General features: G+C 43.4%; 1 protein-coding gene across 4 annotated transcripts in view; it reads left to right on the top strand.

Moving 5' to 3' along the window:
- Positions 1-19552, top strand: part of SATB2 (SATB homeobox 2) — a 185807-nt gene that overhangs the window by 137933 nt on the left and 28322 nt on the right. For all 4 annotated transcript variants that reach the window (XM_084780227.1, XM_084780224.1, XM_084780225.1 and 1 more), the window contains one exon: positions 10884-11081. In XM_084780227.1, the coding sequence (XP_084636353.1) occupies positions 10884-11081 (198 nt within the window). The remainder of the gene's footprint in view (positions 1-10883; positions 11082-19552) is intronic.

Genomic DNA, 19552 nt, shown 5'->3' with positions numbered 1-19552 from the left:
GGGTTGCAGTGTGCTCATTCTGCATGAGTGGGTTGCAGTGTGTTCATTCTGCATGAGTGGGTTGCAGTGTGTTCAATCTGAATGAGTGGGTTGCAGTGTGCTCAATCTGAATGAGTGGGTTGCAGTGTGCTCATTCTGTATGAGTGGGTCACAGTGTGCTCATTCTGCATGAGTGGGTCACAGTGTGCTCATTCTGCATGAGTGGGTCACAGTGTGCTCATTCTGCATGAGTGGGTTGCAGTGTGCTCAATCTGAATGAGTGGGTTGCAGTGTGTTCATTCTGCATGAGTGGGTTGCAGTGCGTTCATTCTGCATGAGTGGGTTGTAGTGTGCTCTATGCTTCTCATGCATTAGGATTAAGTAGATTCTCTGTATAGACCTTTATGCCTATTAGTGCATTTCCACTATAAATGTGTATTCTGAGTTTTCAACTAGCAACTTAATAAATTGTAATTTGATTTGCCTGTTTCTTGTCTTAGGTTTGAGTCTTCCTCCCACCAACTTGAGCTGATTTTTATGTGGCATGAGAGTCCAATGTCATTCTTCCAGATATGGAGATCCAGTTTTCTGGAACATGTTTTAATGGTTGATTGTTTTTTTTTAGTTGATTAATAGGGTCTTGGTACATATCTGGCCTTGAACTCTTGGTCCTCATCCCACTAAACTTAAATATCCCCACTGTGGGTTTTGTTTTTGTTTTTGTCTTTTGGTGTCCTATTGAAAAAAGAAATCAGGTGTATATGCTTGGATTTTTTTCCCCAGCCCTCTAGTCTGCTCCATCAGTCTATGTGTTTGTGTTCGCAGCAACACTCTGCAATTTTGGCTACTCTAGCTTTGTAATGAAAGTTTATTCAGTTACTGGAGGTGCTGGAGACCAAGCCCAGGGCCCTGGGTGTGACAGGCAAGTGCTTTATCACTGAGACGTAGCTTTAGCACCTGTAGTGCAGTCTTAAATCAGGAAGCATGAGTCCTCTGACTTTTGGCTCTTTGGGGGCTTTTGTAGTTCCTTATATGTTTCAGAATTTGTTTCTCTGTTTCTGTGATTGGAATTGTAATTCTCTATTTCTGTAATTGGAATTTGTTTGTTTTTCTGTCTCCTGGTGCCAGAGATTGAATTGAGGTCTCATGCATGCCAAGGAGGTGATCTACCACTGAGCTACACTCCTTTGCACCAGCCGTTAGGGTTTTGATAGGGATTGTATGGGATGTATTTATTTCTTTGGGTAGTGTAGACATATGAAACTCTGTAATAATTCATCTAGTAATGGTGATGTTTTCATGTAGGAGAGTAAATTTATAAAATATAAATTGTTTTCTTTATTTTCACTATTGTAGTTTCTTAGCCTTTATTGCTTTTGTTGCACAAGACCAAACCGTTGCCATTATGCATACATTGAAAAGAAAATATTTAATATTATTTTATAGTTCCATTATGGGGAGAACATCCTTGAGAGGGTATTGGAAGTAAATATGTGGCTGTGTTAATTCCCCGTGGTGTGGCAAGTGCCAGGAAGCCCAAGCCAGAAGGTGCTGCACATGAGATAAATTGGTGTCAGTGTTAGGACTCCTGTTTTGTTCTGTTGCTTACACTCAGCAGAAGTGCTTAAAACAGTGCAGGTGCTTTGCCTGTACAGCAGGGTCTTTGGGACAGCCCATCTGGAAGCATGCTCTGGTCTTGTCACATAGGGCATGCAGTTAGGTGCTCAATTCAGCAACGAATACCACCAAATGATGTATATGGAAATCACCACTCACTGTTGGGCCCCTCAAAGGGGTTCCTTGAAACCACAGTAGGTGGGCAGTGAGCACAGGGTTGTCCACACATCATGATGGCCCTCTGGTCATCACTCTCCCTTCCCGGTCTAACCTGAAGGAATGAGAACCCACTGCAGAGTGTCAGCAAACATTACCAGGGTGTGTGTTTTGATAGCAACCTCATAATGAAGAAATGTCTTCCTTTTTTCCTATCTGTTTTATGGTATAAAACTAGTTTTTGTTTATTTATTCTTGTTGTTTACTGATGTTGCTAAACAGATATCAATGAAAAGTGACCACAGCACTCAGGCATTTCTTAAAATTGGAATATTTTTTAAAGTCTGTTTTGGCCTTAAGCTTTTTTTTTTTAATTGTATTTTGAGTTGACATATTTTGCCTATTTATGGTATGGATTCTTTGGAAACTTGGGTGTGACTCTGAAGCAAAGCTGGTGTCCCTGTTAAGCCTCCTTCTCTGAACTCTCACGAGCCCTGTTATGAAGAGGCATCAGTTATGCCATGGTTCTTCCAGAGAAGAACATGGTTGCCTATGAGTGTTTCCAGCCATGTTGCTATGGAAACTGGTATATTGTGCATTTTCATAGGGTCAGGAAAAGGAAGAAGTAAGCTAAGGGCTTAGGTTGCACCATGTGAGTTAACATCCGCAGATAGCCATATTCTTCAAATGCTGTGCCGTTGGTTAGCTTGTCGCCATATGGTCCTTACCCTTACTTTTTCTTTCTTTCTTTCTTTCTTTCTTTTCTTTTCTTTTTTTTTTTTTTTTTTTTTTTTTGGTCTCTACATATGTCCATGTTCTCCTAAGTTTTATAGGAAGTTTGCCTAACATAAAGTTTAACAGGTCTGCTACAACTTGAACCTGAAGTAAGGGCAGGTAGGAGTGTGTGTGTGTAAGCATTAAGGTCTTTTGTTTTTTTAACTTGGTATTGTAGTATGGTACTTTTTCTGTTGATATATTTCTAGTATGAACGAAGACTACAAGGCTTCACAGTTATTCCTTTGCACACATGGATGGCTTTTTCAGGCATGTGTACCCATATATGCATGTGTGTGTATACACAAGTGACATGAAACAACAAAGTAAATCTCCATAGATTTGTGTAATTTCACATACTCTCGTATTTGTGACAATAGAGGCAACACATTTTTACATCATCCCCTCTTGATTTGAGCCCTGCATAGTAGAGGTTAAAGAATTGTTCTGAAATAAAATTTCCATTACTCTCAATTACAGACTCCATCTTTGTAAACACATCCACAGAATTGTGACAGATATGCTTAAGGCAGCCCAGAGAAAACTGAAAATCAACCCCCATGAAAATTCACTTAGGACTTAGTATACAATTTTGGACACTAGAAAAAGCAGCAGATCGCTTGCACTCACTTACCTCATACAAGGTAGACCGTAATTAACCTTGAACTGGAACCAACTGCTCAGACATCCCCTTTTTCGGGTGTGGGTGTGTGGGTGACATCCTCTGCAGAGATTCAATGAAGCCCTTGACAGGTCTCTCTGTATTTAGCTTCTTATCTATTTCAGCTTTCTTGATTAGGTTATCTTGAATCATTAGGGGGGTTATTTATTTTAATAGACACTTATTGGATTCATGAAAAGAGAATTCAGTGACGAAGAAACAAGACCAGAATATTATCTGGCTCATTTCACACTTCAGGAGAGTCTCAACCAGCTGAAGAGAAATCCTTTCCCAGTTACAAAAGTTTGTTTGGAGACTTTCTGTGCTTCCATTTAGAAAGCGAACTGTCTGTGGTTAATAATATGAATTTTTCCTTTAAGACACTCAGAAAACATTCCTTTTTGGTTGCATATGCTGACATTTTCTGTGTCGGAGATGTGGGTGAGGAAATGGCCTGTTACGTGTCAGTCACTCCAAGGAACTGTTCATTTGCTGCGTTTCCCATTCATTAGAGTTCCTAGAGGAGCGGAACCGTGGTGTGGTGCTGCAACTTCCTGTTTAAGAGCTAGAGTTCACTCATCAGCTCCCCAAAGACATATCAGAAAGGGGTGGGGGAGTGGAGTCATCACCATGACAAGGCCCTGCCTGCTGAGGTCGCTCTGCCTTCGTCACCAGGGGCAACATTAGCTTCTTTGGCTGGAGACCAGATCAAGCCATGAGCCTGTGTTCAGTCATGGTTTGTGTTTATTTCGAGCTAACACAGAAACTGGAAAATCTGGGGGCTATTGATCTTAGCTCATGAGGTAGGGGCGCTGAGACCCTATGTTTGATCCCTAGGGCTCACATAGTATAAGGAGAAAATCAAGTCTCATGAGTTATTGACCTCTGACCTACACACACACACAGATACACACACACACACACACACACACACACACACACACCACAAAGTAAAACGTAATTGGGAACTATGTCATGAGTCCAGAATACTTGTTTGTGTGTGTGTCTGTTTGTTTTTGAGGCAAAGTCTAGACTGGCTTAGGTCCTGCCACTCTTCCCCCTCTCGCTCTCCAGTGCTGGAATACTATTGCTGTTGTAAAGAACAGGGCACGAAGAACGGTAGAACTGAGAGTCTTGGGACAGGGAAAATTGGCCACTTCCTACCCAGGCGTTTCAGTACCACGGACAGCTCCCCACCTGCTAGGCCCCCCTTCATCTCCTGTGTCTCTTAGACCCAAGGTTTAGAGATTCAATTCACACTGATGGCTGGTGAGTTCCTGTTCAAGCTAGGCCTTATTCATGTTCTATAGATGTCTTGGTCACTTGAACATTCTCAGCCTGTGGCAATTAGGAACTGAAATAGATGCTGCCCTTCTCCATTTAGTTCTGACGCAGGAAGCTCGAAGGACCCTAAAGTGAGCAGTCATGGCAAGCTCACGCCAGTGCACACGTACAGAGGAGGTGCTCAAAGGTCGGTTTGGTGTTGGTGATGTACGTGTCATTCATTTTAGAGCGAGACTCCCAAACGATGCAGCTCAGGCAGGGTGTCTATCAGGTCATGTGGACAAAAATGGTTTCTGAGCTAACTGGTGTTCGTGAATTTGTCATACACTCCCTGACCCCCAAGGACCTCGTGTTAAATAGGGAAAAAAAAGTGCAAGAAAAAAAAAAAAAGAAGGGTTACTTCTCTGCCTTTCTGTTAAAATGCTTTTAGTATCTCCCAGAGGCTATGGCGTTATAATGAGATGGCTCACATGTTGGAGATAGGCAAACAGACCTTGTTAGGGCTGCTTCTAGAAACTGGAGCTGCTCTTCAACAAGAACTGACTTGGAGGTGACATAATAGTCCCCGTGTACTACTTTCTACATAACCCAATAGTGTCAGCTCAGTCTAACTAGCACCTGCGTAGCACCTACTGTGTGTGCAAGGCGGAGTACTCTTCTCGTAAGAGACTAGAGCAAGAAGCACGATCTTGTCATTAACTCCCATCAAGAAGAGGCCAGCCATTCGGATGAAGGCGTGCCAGACACAGACACACAACCCCTAACAGCAACATGCATCACACACTGAAAGAGTGTGCAAGGGGTGCTTAAAGCTCAGATAGGAGCGAACAAAAAAAATCCTTACAGATTAGGTGAGCCTCGAAGAACAGTAGCTCTGGAGGTCAGAGATCTGGCCAGGGGACATTACAGCCAAGAAGGCAGCATGGTAAAGCATGGAGGTGGGGATGTGAATGTACCAAATGTCCCCAGGGGACTGAGTAATCCCCTGTGGCTGGAGAATAATGTCACCAGGGGAGCTGTTGAGGGATGAGCAAGCAGGAGCAACATGTGGTTCTTATCGCTGCCTCTGCCAATAGTCTTGAACTGTGAGCCACTGCTTGCCTCCAGTAAACCCCTCTTTTCTAAAATAAAATTGCTTAGAATTGGCGGGACATATTTTTCTCCTTAAAGTAACACAGAGCCCTAATACATTTACAGCGTGATTTGCTTTGTAAATTTAGGCTGGCATCCGACTCTCTCGGACATGTGGATTGTCAACAAATGAGATCTTGACTGGCATGAAGGGCCGCCTCACCTGCAGGGTTACAAAGGGTTGTCGGGCTCGTTTTTCTACTGAGGGAGATTTGCTTAAGAGGCTGAAGAGGCGGCTGAAATATAATGTTAATAAATACTATTTGCCTGTGTGCCGAGTTTTTAGGAACTCACTAACCATTGGTTTTGGAACTGGTGCCCCTTCACTGGGTTCTAACTATAAAGGTGGACTCTCTGCCATCGTAGGCTTGGGCTCTGTGTCCACTCCCTGTGTAGGTTCTAGTGCTCTCTGGAATTTTCTTAAACTTTTTTTTTTGGAAATCATTTTAGACATAGCGATGTTGGGGAAAAAAAAATAGCACCAGTAAAGCTGGCCTTGACCAATAGGCATCTCCTTTCACAGTTATCAGCCAAGTTCAGGTCAAGTTCGTTCTTCCTTATATTTTTAAACTTCAGCGGCTAATTACTGTCTGCTGTTTATGACAGGAGCGAGACGCCAGGTCATGGAGAGTAGAGCCAGGGGACACCATCAGTTTCATAAGGCTCCTTTAATTAATTAACTTAATTGATGCTAACAGTATTGTGTTGTATACTACCCCCGATCCCAAGTAGTTTTTCTTAATGTTGACACTGCGCACTACCTCAGAGACAGTTTTGGTAATAGTGCAGTGAGCAAAACCAGGAAAGCAGCTTCCACACTGCAAACTTGGTTTTGTTGCCTTGGTTCTTCTACTCATGTCTTCTTTTGTGAATGCCCAGATCTAGTAGATGACTTTTAGTAGCCTTTAGTTTGTAAGTCTTCCTAGCTCTGCCCTTTCCTTTTATGGCTGCGTCACTTCTGAACGGCAATGACTGGTTATTGTATCAGGCTCTCTTGCTTTGTATTTCTGTGCTTGCCATTTATTTATTTATTTATTTATTTATTTATTTATCCATGATTTGGCTGAGGTTATGCATTTGGGCCAACACTGCCTTTTGCGCTGCATCATATAACAGTTTTCGTAGTGTCAGTAGTTTCCCTAGTGACGTTGGCCTTGACCTATTGGTGCTTCTTACACCATTATTAGCCAATGCATCAAGGTCGTTCTTCCTTGTATTTTTAAAACTTTGACGGCTAATTACTATCTGCCATTCATGACAGGAGTGAGAGGCCAGGTCATGGCGAGGAGAGCCAGGGGACACCATCTGTTTTGTAAGACTCCCCGCTAGTCTCAGAAACCTCAGCAGAGAAGCCACTTCAAGATCACCCAGTTACTTCAGGGCAGGACAAGAACTGAGCAGTCAGACCTCAGGGTTGTAAAGATGAATGCCGTCTGCCATTCCAAGCTATGCTCGGACACTTGAGATGCACAGAATCCCAGTTTCTTAGACTGTAAAAGCTAACTGGACTGCAGGACTACCCAGCCAATCTCCAGTCAGAAGTTAAAATCAGACGTAGTGGGAAGCCACAGAGAAGGGCATAGGTAGGAGCTGCTGCGGGGCTGGAGACCAGATGAACCGCACTGGTGTTTGGAAATGAAAATTCTCCAGGAATGCTCCGCATTACACACAGGGAGCAACAACAACAACAACAACAACAACAACAAAAAAAACCTTCTTGAAATTTTTAACAGAAAAAGGAGATTTGTTTATTAATAATTCATGAGTCTCCATTGAACATGCACGACAGAAACAGTGCTATTCAATAGAGAATACAGTCATCTGTCACTGTTTTATTTGACATTTACACTTTTTTTTTTTTTTGCCCGATACTGCAAAACTTTCTTGGATGGCATGCAGAAATTATATAAATGTAAAAAAAAAAAAAATTCCCAACGTAGGGACCCTTTAGTTCTTCTGTGATGGGCTCACTCACAGTTACACAGGTATGTGTCCACGCAAAAGCATGGCGCTTCTCTACACAGCTGTTAGCCACCAGGCAAGCCAACGCGAGAGAGCAGAGACCAGTGTCCACATGGCCTCCTGGAGGGATGGTGGGGACAAAAAGATGACGCGTGGGATGGGAGGTGAGGACGAAGGGGAGCACGGAGAGGTACAGAGTGAGCAAGGGAGTCAGAGGGAGGAGGACCGCAACTCCTGGCTGCGGAGAAGAAAGCTGCCCCCCCCCGCCCCCAAATGCATTGCCGTTCCGGATAAGAAATAAATATTTATAAATGGCATCGCAGGAGTCCTGCTGGTGGGAATATCAGTATTTTGTAGAGCAAATTAGAGTTAGGAGCTCCTCGCCACTCTGTGCTAGCGCGGGGCTCTCACCAAGCTTTCTGCTCTGTGGGTTAGTTATTATTTATAAAAACCGCAGAACCAGCTGATACATTCATAAGCTAATTATTGAGGCGGCTGGGCACACATGGTGCAATATGGCCAAGGCTGTGAAGTATCACAGATTTCTTGGGGCCTGCTGTGGTGGGGGTGCTCTGCTGAAGGCTCCATCCCTTAATCGGATCAGCCAAGCAAACACTTTGTGGGGAAACTAGATTAATAACCCTCTAAGTACCAGGAATGTGCTTTATCTTCCCAAACGGGGTTCCCTTAAACATGCCATTAGCTCAGCCCATTGGGGATTTGAGGAAGTTCTCTGCTGCCCTAAGAACAGGGCCTTGTTGGCTACTTCCTTATGCCAGAAATTAATTTGGTTTGCTTATGTCTGCACACATAATCACACTTGTGTCTAATCCGCTCCCTAATAGCTTCAAGGTCAAGGCCTTGCATGTCAGTGGGCAAATTGAGCACTACACTTCTTGAAGACGGATGGCAACCAGCGCCCAGTCCGTAACGAGCCTACAGTGTTGTTCTAAGTGATTGTAATGGGTGCAGGATGTAACAGCGCATATAAATCAAACATGGCAGGGAATGTTGTGCGAGACATTCCGCGTGTCGTAAGTGGAGATACCACTCAGCTGTCACCTGTCCCCTTTCAAGCTGCGGCTTCCCACAATGCAATTCATCCTTCAAGCAGAACAGCAGGTGCTGTCTTCCTTAAGGTCTGGCTATCTCAGAACTTCATTTAACAGATGTAGGTTTTTGTTTTTATTTTCCATTCAGCGATTGGTCTCTATGCTATCGCCTCCCCGGGGAGATGTTAAACATACCTGTTTGAAACATTTGAAAGAGTTCACTAGAGACTTATTTATATCTGTGAAAAGACACAGAAATGGGAGCTTAATTTTTCCACAGATGGTTTATTTTCCATCTCAAGAATTCCTTCCTTTGTATAAAGAAACCCCCGAGAAAACACTCTGGGACCAGGAGATTTTTATTAAAATATAATTTATTTTCTGGTAGTGATAAGAATTTATCTTCATTCTTCATGTGCATGGCACTTGAAAATTAACCATTACCTGTCTCTTGAGTTGAGGGGGGGGTGGGGAGAACTGTAGAAATACTTGGAAAAGCATTTACAAGCAAATGATAAGATGCCTTGTTTCCATCCTTCCTAACTCTCTAGCTCTCCCAAGCTCCCGATTTATTGCAAGAAAAGATCAGGTCTGCGCAAATGTGGCCTCTCACTTGTAAAAACAAGGCAGTGTTGTGTTACAGATTAGTTTATAAATCCCCAGTGGCTTCACAGTTCAGTGCCTACAGCTGCTGCACATGGGCCCCGGTTTTTGTCTCCTCTCAGCGCTGCAGCCGGCAGTTGAAGGGGAAAATGGAATGATCAGGTTATTAACATGGAGGCCGCGAGGAGGAGGCTGCACAATGCGAACAGCTGGTGTTGCTGTCTTGGCTGATGCAGCGGAGATAATCAAATCTTGCCTTTTTTTTTTTTTTTTTTTTTTTTTTGGGTTAAAGGCAGAAGACACAGTGGAGAGTTAGACAAACAACAGCCTATGATATTATATGGAGTTTTTACAATGCGCGTCAGGAGCCTTCGTTGGCTCACAAGTGACGGTAGAGAATATATTGAGGTTTGGGATTTGTTTCTCACAAAGTCAGCTGTGTTTATGTACCTTTGAAGAAGAAGAAAAGAAAATTCTACCCTTTCACAAGAGACCTAATGTGGGACACTTCTTGTTCTTTAAAATTAGCGACGTAGCTCGGAAATGATGGGTTAGAGAACTGCCGGGTAAAATATTTTGACGTGAGTCAGTGAGCGATGTTGACAGCCTCTGGATTATTTTCATATAAGCCATCATTTGCATTGCATTTTCGTTCTCGTGCAGTTGCTAGAGAGAGAACATCCGGATGGCAGAGTTGGGAGCAGGCATTTGCAGGTGCGGCCTGAGCCACTGCCTACCTTCCTGCAGGTGTGGCTGTGGAGGGACAGCAACTGGGGCCTGAGCCCAAGGCACTCATAGAGAAAGCAAACAGACCTTTGTTTTTTATTCCAGCCAAGGCTGTGGTTTCTATTTGTAGGATTACTAATGATTAGAAGCCTATTTCCTCCCTAGAGATTTCAGGGCTAAAGACACTCAAGACATTATTTTTCCTTTTTTTTTTTTTTTTTCCCATTTGCCATTTCATAATACATGCGTATTTGTCTTTCCTCTCTTCTTAGAATAGAACACTAACCAGTTGGGTAATTTGTAAAAAGTTATGGCTGAAAATAAAAATTCCTTCTTTGGAGAAACGGTAACTCTAATCTCATTTGTACATCTAGGAGATTGTTATTAAGAACCTACTTGAGAGTGTGTTCTGTAGGACGGTGCTAAGAAATTTTAATAGAAATAAAGATTTTTGGGGCTAGAGATGTAGCCAAGTTGTTGGCGTGCTTGCCTCACATGCAGGAAGTCCTGAGTTTGAGCATCCAGCACCTCCATCCCATAAACAGGCGTTATAGCACAAGCCTGTAATACCAGTATTTTAGAGCTGTAGGCAAAAGAATTAAGAGTTGAAGGTTATCCTTGGCTACACAGTGAATTTGAGGCTGGCCTGGGCTTATCTATAATAATAATAATAATAATAATAGTAATAATAATAATAGTAATAATAATAGTAATAAGCAAAGAATAAAAACAAAAGAGTGAAGACTCAAACATTGGCATAACTGTCCCATGGTCACTGTTTAGATTTAAGAGTTGGGCCATTTAGTAGCTACTACAGTTGGTGGGAATAATTCTGACATAAAGCATGGTTTGGAAGATGCTAGTGGACTTGGAGTCTAGGCCCACCGTAGCTGTTCTACACCCTGAAGACCTGACTCACGTGATCACCTCCTCTCCAGGGCTGGCTTTGTGAGCTGCTTCGCTGGAAGGAGAACCCCAGCCCAGAAAACCGCACCCTTTGGGAGAATCTCTGCACCATCCGCCGCTTCCTGAATCTTCCCCAACACGAGAGGGACGTGATCTATGAGGAAGAATCGAGACATCACCACAGCGAGCGCATGCAGCACGTGGTCCAGCTCCCACCCGAGCCTGTGCAGGTCAGTGTCTCCCCAGCCTTAGAAAGGCTTTGTGCTGCTGCCAACAGCTGCCCATGGTCAGGGAGAGCAACACCTCCCATGAGAGCAGGACTGGGACCCTGTCCCTGAGGTCACAGAAGGTACCATGTGTGCGTGCTTACACCCAGAGGAAAATGACCAGGAAAGCCAATGCCAATGGCAAAGGCTCACCCAACAGCAGGTGCTGTGAGGTTGTGAGCTCAGATCACTCAGATAATTCAATATAGTGTCCATCAGACATTCATTTATTTGTTTTTAACTTTTATTTGTTTCTGTATATGCATTCTCGAGTGTGTGCTCCCACCCCTGCACATGCACCCAGGTGCACACGCGCGCGCGCGCACATACACACACACACACACACACACACACACACACACACCATAGCACAAGGAGATCAAAGGACAACTTGCAGAAATCAGCTCTTGCCTTCCACTTGACTTACATTCCCATCCTGGGGGAATCTGTCATTCGGCTTGCCATCAGTGCCTTGATCCTCTGAGTCCCTGACCCACCAGTTTGTTTTCTAAAAACAAACAAACAAACAAACAAACAAACAAACTGAAGTAAATTTTGATCCAGAACTCTTCAGGGAATATCTGATGAGTGAAAAGCAAATAAATATCCTCCTCACCCAAGGAATGCCTTTAACTTCAACTAAACCCCAGAGAGAAATCACGAGAAAGCCTCAGAATTTGAAGATGAGCTTGTGCCGCAGTGTCCACTTTCACACGTCTTCCTTACTTGGGTAGCAGGCTTTGTAGGCTTAGCTTCCCAATCTCATTGAAACATATACTTCTTTCAGAAGTAGCTGGCTTTAAAATCAGTTACTTTCAAGAAGTATCAAGCAGGGTATTGGTAGAGTTTTGCACATAAGTTGGCTTGTCCCTGCAGCCCAGCAACAGAAATCTTGACTGCTACAGAGGGGATCTTTTAGGACCTGTCTCTGTCTCAACTTCTATGAGGAAGAGCTGAGGCAAGAGTTCATGTGTGTGCACGGGTGTGTGAAGAATGCAATAGAATATGGTAGTGAAGGAAGGACGGTGAGGTACAATTTATGACCCGGATGTAATAGAGGAGATGGTGACGGATGTGAAGGAATATCCCCCTCCCCAGCTGTCTGTCTCCTCCCCCTTTGCTCCGCCCTTTTGTGCCTCGGGAGCAGCCAGAAGTGAAGGGGCCTAATCCTGTAAACTTCTGGTCTCCATACAAGCTAATCTAAGCCTAGAATGCTTTGAGCTCCTGAGACTTCCTGCTGAATAACCTCACCCTTTCTAGCTCTTTTTGAATTCTGGCTGGCTGGGTCAGCTCAACTGGCTAACCCAGTTCTGGCTCAAAATTACTCTCCAAGATGACTGGTTCAAACTGGCTTCTCAGCTTCTGGGTGAATGGCTCTGCTCGGCCTCATACTAACTTTGGCATCAATCTGTTCTAATCTTCTGGCTTCTTCTCATCCTCCAGCTCATCTGTCTTCACCTGTGTCTAGTCTTCTTCCTCTGCATCGTCTCTGTACAACTGTCCCAGTAACACTGCTTCCCACCTCTCTCCTCCTCTGTCCCCTACTCTTGAAAGTTGGGCATATCCTATCCTGTCAACTCTTTCCCTGATTCCTTACTTTGTCTGCCACTCAACTGGATGCCAGGTTTTTTTTTTAATTTTTAAAAATTTTATTAATGTATTCAGATTGCAACTCAATTGGTATCCCGTCACCAGTATCCTCCCGTTCCTCCCTCCTTCCTGCTTTCACCCTATTCCCCTCCCCTAGGTCTAACCCCAATGGAGACTTCCTCCCCTACTATATGGTCATAGGCTATCAAGTCCCATCTTGGTAGTCTGCTTATTCTTTCTCTGAGTGCCTCCAGGCCTCCCCACCAAGGGGAGGTGGTCAAATATGGGGCACCAGAGTTCATGTCAGGGTCAGTCCCCGCTCTCCACACAACTGTGGAGAATATCCTGTCCATTGGCTAGATCTGAGGAGGGGTGGATGTCAGTTTGAAGATATGGGTGCTTCTCTCTACAAATTCACTTTACCTTCTTTGTTTGGGATTAGTAGTGTATGCTAAGGTCCTGTCTGTATTCCAGCCGAAATAGCTATGTTGCTGGATTAAAATGCTCTCCAGTTGTTCTCTTGTGTTTCATATGTTGGAACTGGAGCATGTTGACCATAGGTAACAGAGAAGCAAAATCACCCGTGGCCGCTTTCAGCATGATGTGTCTATTTACATTGACTTCTGCTACTACTAAGACAGTGTCACATACTTTCTGGAAGTTTGTTCCTATCACAAAGCTCTTAGCTAAGGAATTTACAAACAAGGGGATTTCCTCCACATTGTATTTGCCCTATGTATTGGTCTTGGTCCTCCCACTAAAGTAAATCCTGAGCCTTCCAGTGAGTGACCCTGCTTTGATGAATTTATGATGTCAGAAAAATACAAAGCTCTGGATCAATTATTAATTACAATCATAATATAAAAACCAGGAAGGAAATCATGGAAACAGCTGACAATACTCTCAAGGCTGGAGAATGCAGCCAGCACAGCCTCCGTGCATGACAGAAGACTATTTTGAAATATACCAAGATGCTCTGACCATGTCTATAGCCAGGACACTGGACCTAAGAGTTGGGATTTAACTTGTTTCCTTTTACCACCCACACTTTTTAAAAGATAGGTCTGTGTACATGTTTTAGGGATCTTACATTTCATCTATAAGCTTGCTATTGGTTTAGCAATGCTGCCTTTTGTCTGAAATGTGCCATCACTAAATCATTAAGGATGAATCAAACTGATGGTAGATAGGGCTTCTTATATAGACAAGAACACAGAGGGGTCTCCTCCTGGTGGTCATGGAAGAGTACCATTTAACTTCGTTAGGTAATTGGGTTTACTGTTCTCCACTTCTTCTTAAATAATAAGGCTCAGAGGCACTGATCTTTGGGTATAGCGACTTACTAGATTGGTCTGTTGGCCTGAGTGCTGTAGCTACACTGGATCAAAGAAGGGACTCTTTGCCTTCATCTTCATCTGGAGTTTTCTATGAGAGGTCCTTCAGATCACAGCCCATCGTTTCTCACCAGTTGTTTGCAGCCAGAGTTTAAACGTGTGCCACAGTCTTATGGCCATTGGAAATGTACTTCTTTTGGGGTTATAAAGGTTTTAAAACTTTAAACCTTGGAAGAATCTATATAAATCCCAGAGAGTCAGACAATGTGGTCCACCAAGCTCAAGAAGTTCCACGTGGGTGACGCTGCACCGTTTCCATGGGGACCCACACACCATCATGTCACTCTGTCCACATCAGCCACACCCTGTGCATTTATACACACATCCATTCCACTTTATTGATGTAAACTCTGATTCATTTTGTCTCTGCCACTGTTTGGTCACCTGACCCTGGTGGTCATGCTTTGACATCTGAAGCTGCTGCACCAAAACCATGGTGTCCTTAGTTATAGCTTTCATTTTTTTTTCTACCTGCCACTTATTTTTGTTATTTATTTGAGAAGGTGACACAATATGTTCTGATCATCTTGACTTTAGCTTTGGCTTGTTGGCTGAGAAGCGTATCTCTGATGGCATTTCCCATCAGAGATGAGTCAAGGCACCAGATGAGACTATACTGAGCTTAGGGCGACGCTGTCAGTCCCAGGCGTGGTCATGATGGAGGAATGATGTGCCTCCTCTATGGAACTCATATTTCCCCAGGGAATATGTTGAGCTATCTGACTTTATTAGGTTTCTTGTGGGTAGTCTAAGTCTCTTTAGGAATACTTTCTAAGTCTCTTTAGCCAGATCAACCAGTTGAGTAGAAACTGGCTCTACCTCCAAACATACTTTCTAAAGCCACACACACCCTGTGTCCACAGGAAGAGGGATATTGTCCCTAGGGAACTGAGCATGTACCCTGGGGAGAATAAGAGGCCTAGATTCGCGATAGTGTGTGTAGCAATGCATCATATAAAAATATAAGCATATTACAAAAATATAAGCATATATAAAAGTATAAGCATTAAAACTGTATGAAGAGTGGAGATGTTTTAGGAAAAAATAATATAAAAAAGCCTCAGTGATGAGTTGCTAGTGGGGAGAAGCGCTGAAAAATTCCAATCTACTTCCTGCTTCTGGTTCAAGTACAGTAGCACAGGGAGATCAAGGGACGTGCGACAAGCGGCTGGAGAGATGGCGCATCAATTAAGAGCCCTTGCTGTCGCCAAGAAGCCAGGTTCAACTCCCAGCATCCATGTAGTGGCTCATAGTGGTCATGATGCCAGTTCCAGAGTGGCCTGGGATGGATGCTGTCTTCTGACCTTCATGGGCACCAGGCACATACATAGTACACAGACTTCCATACTCAAACACATGGCAGGCATACACATAAACTATAATTAGTAAGTCAGAGGGTAGAGCACGTGACAAGGCAAAAGAAGCCAAACTAAAATATCCTGTCAACAACAACAACAACAAGAAAAAAGAAAAAAGAAAAAAAAAAAAGAAAGAAATTCTATTTTTCACTTCAGCAGGGTAGGGACAAAGCCTTTTCTTGTGCTTAAAATGCTTTCTCCCACATGGTCATTGTGACCTGATGCAGCAGAGCAGAGGTTTTCAACCTTCCTTATGTAGTGACCCTTTATTACAGCTCCTCAGGTTGCGGTGTGGTGATCCCCAATAACAGAATTATTTTTGTTGCTACTTTCATAACTGTAGTTTTGCTACTGTTATGAATAGTGATGTAAGTATCTGTGTGTTCCAATGGCCTCAGGCAACCCCTGTTAAAGGGTCATTTAACACCCCCACACACAAAGGGCTTGCGACCCATAGCTTGAGAACCACTGCCCTAGAGCAAATGAAAATCCTCAACCAGCCATATTCAGGTAATCGTTAGTACCAGCTACACTTTACAATAGGAAAAATTAGAGTAGCTACTGAGCCTTGCCTCAAGCTGGGATCACCAGCTGAACGAAAACACGGATGTTTTTTGGCATCCGTGCTTGCCTCTGACCACACTCCCCTTTGAATGCTGTATATAAAGAAAGGACATTACTCATTTGATGCCTGGTCCCTGAGCAGGCTTGACTGGGGAGCATGCACCAAATTGCCTTGTGTTGGTGGAGTGTGTGCATTACTGTTTTATGGTATTTCCACTGCAGTGTTTCTGTGGGTCGTTTTCTAAGGTCAGGAATTTGGAACTAGCTGCTATGTGGTTTCCTGACAAGGGCTTGTTTTTTGATTCTATGCTGCACATTGAGTAAGAACGTGAGACAAGGGGCTGACGACCATCCACCACATCGTGCCTTTGCTCATCTGGACAGAGGCTGAGGGACTTCTTAGCATCTTCTAAGCCAGAGCCTTCTTCCTGCTGCTGGGAGCCACCAGTGGTTTGAAACCAATGCAATGTTATCACCCATGGGATGTTTGATAGTGTCTGGAAGCAGTTTTGATTGTTTCGATTTGAGGATGCTACCAGTGTCTAAGTAAATGCTGCCAAATACCCAACAGTATGTTAGACCATCCCCTTAACCAGACTTGGACAGCATGTTAATGCCTAATAGTGCCAGAATTGCAAATTTCTGGTCTAGGCTCACCATCAGTGAGTGCCCCACCTGCAAAGCAGAATGCTATATCTCCAGGCTGACTATGCATCTTCCCACATGACATCCAGTGTTAATAATAGTGATACTTCTGCCCCCTTCTAACACTCCCTCCTCCTCCTCACCTTCTTTCCCCCTCTTTTTCCTCCTCCTCTTTCTCCCCCTCCCATTTTCCACACCCCTCCTTCCCCCTCTTCCTTCTCTTTACCTTCTCTTTCCTCCATCTTCTCTGGCAGCAGTTAGTATTTTTGAAAGCCAGGTTTTCCAACTGTGAGACTTTAAACTTTTATTATCTTTACTCATTGTAACACAAAACAAAGCAAAACAAAACAAAAGAGCAGTTGGTCTTTATCTACTTAGGAAGATGAGAAATTGAAGTTTAAGAAAGTTGAGTAAGTTGCTCCAAGTGAGAACTTGCATTCACATCTATCTGCTTTCGAAGTCTAACTTTCATTTGTATGTTACAAAACAGCATTCTTTCTTTCTTTCTTTTTTCTTTTCTTGTTTTCTCTTCTTCTTGGACACCTACTGTCAGCTACCCTGTCTTATACAGAGCTTTTTCTGTACGTGTTTGGTTTTTAATTATTCAGCTGAATAGGTTTAGATTTGTGAGCTTTTCTTTTCCCAGGCCATACCATACAGTGTAATGTGTAACTTACTGATGTGATGTCAAAGACCCGAGGTCAGTAAACTTTCCCCTCATCCACAGCTGCGTTTGAGGCAGCGTGGGATGTGACTTCTGTTGCTGGGGTTTAAGTGTCTGTCAGCACTGAGCAAGATACCCTGCTTTCCCACTCTAGTTGGATAGATGCTCTATCTTGATTTATGAATTTGATTCCAAAAGAACAGCTTCTGGGAAAATAAATAGATAAGCCAATTAATTAATTAAGGATGTTTGCAAATTCTCTAACCAGGTTACTACGATCTTTTTTTTCCATCTTGGATTCATTCCAAGCTCCTATGTAAAACCTGCTGTTTGAATGTAGTTCCAGTTTTCAGTCCTCACTGTGGTACTGAGGAGCTATGGCAGCGAGTTCTGCCCTATTTAATACAGAGGGGCAGGTGGATACTAAGAAGCTAGTCCTTACAAGGAGGATTCTTGATTTCTGTGTTACCAGTTAGGGTTTCAATATGTCTAATTAAAACAAAATTAATGATGGAAACAAAAATAGACCTAAAAGCAAAGCTTCTGAAAAAACCATTTGTTCTTTTCTGTCTTGTATCCTTCCTCAAACTTGACCTTGGCCTCCCACCCGGCCTTGAGTTTCGGGGCTGCATCTCTAACGACGCCCTTGTTGACAACAGTCTTATCCAAGAGAATATCCACAGAGTGCCTTGTGGATACTTGCCCATGGCAGCTGTCACTTTTTGGGGATAGCGGTCAATTCCAGCCACCAGGGCATGGCTATCAGGGCAGTCTCAGGTGCCATCACCTCAGATGACGGCCTCACGTCCAGAATAGCGCCCTGCACGAAGCAGCACCACTTTCCTGGGTTTCATGAACTTGCCCATTTCGATGCAAGCACTCAGCACCCCATGTCTAATTTTTAAAGTGTGTTACACAGGAATATAGAGAAATCCGGTGTTCTTTTGCTCCCAGTTCTTCCGGTTGTAGGAGACTGGTGTTTTTATTCTGTCTTTTCAGCCCTAACTATACTAGAAAAGTTCCCCCCTAGTGAAGTGGCACAGTTCTTCATGTCTGTAGTCAACAGCTGCTATAGACTTGGGTTTTAGTACACATTGGAGAATGGAGGCCTGCTTGCTTCGGTGAAATGTAAAGTTTCATTAAAGTCTTTTATCTTCTTATGAGATATATAAATCTGTGTTTGCTGTGCTTGGAAATGTAGTAGAAGAAAAAAAAAACAGTGAAGAACTTTGTGGAAACGCAGGTGTAGGAATCTGAGTGTGGTTAGCTGTGTAGAGGGCGGAGGAATTGTCAGCAGGCGCCGTTTATGGATTCGCCTCATCTTCATATAACCTCTCCCTGTGCCAGCTTCCTTCCTTTAATAGCATTTCTTCCAAATTGTCACCCAGTTTGCCCTTTATGATCTGTCTTTCTCTGTTTTTGTAGCCTCTGTGTACTATTCAGAGTTTCTCTGAATTCTAATTTGTCCTCCTCAGAACCCAGGCCTGCCTTTGTCCCCAGCTCTATGGCAAGGTGTTTCCCCAGGCCTCTCTCAGGCCAGCTTGGTTTATTCATTCCCTGTTGGCTACTTTAGAGGACTCTCAGAGGGAAAGTGACCTGTCCACTTTATCCTCACGAAGGCAGATTTTCTTGGCATGACTAGCCAGCCAATGCCACAGATGCTTGATTCGAAAGACAGTGGATTAGAATGCATCTGGAAGAGCCTTCCTGGGCAAAGTCTCAGATCAACCTCAAGACTAATGGGAAAAACAAAAGCAACAGGCTGTGGACCTGTAGCCAGAAAATCAGAGTTGCGCTTAGGTGAGTGTGGCTGTTGGAACTCTTTTTTTGTTTTTGTTTTTTTCAGGATAGATGTTTTGCAAGCGTGTTGAACAAGTTTAGTAAAATCATATTGAAGGAGATTCCTATTGCCTGGGGTTTTTTTGTTTGTTTGCTTTTGGTTTGTTGTTTTGGTTATTTTGCTTTTCGTTTGTTTTTGTTTGTTTGTTTTTGCTATAAGGTTCTATGAATAAGTACTGGACGACCAGTGATTGAGGGAGACTGCAAGTTCTGGATATTCGCGTGTTGTGTGCCTTGCCCCGCCCCCGCCCCCTTTTACTGCACACTTCCTGGCATTTTCTGTGTCTTTCCTTGTGCTCAGCGTGCAATAGATACTGACAGAATTTAATGTTAATTTCTATCTTAATTTGTGTCTGGGTCTGCTGTTTGTTTTCTTTAGAG

Source organism: Acomys minous, assembly GCF_964271855.1.
Source record: "Acomys minous genome assembly, chromosome: 4".
Lineage (NCBI taxonomy): Eukaryota > Metazoa > Chordata > Mammalia > Rodentia > Muridae > Acomys > Acomys minous.
This window is presented reverse-complemented; position numbering and strand designations above follow the sequence as displayed.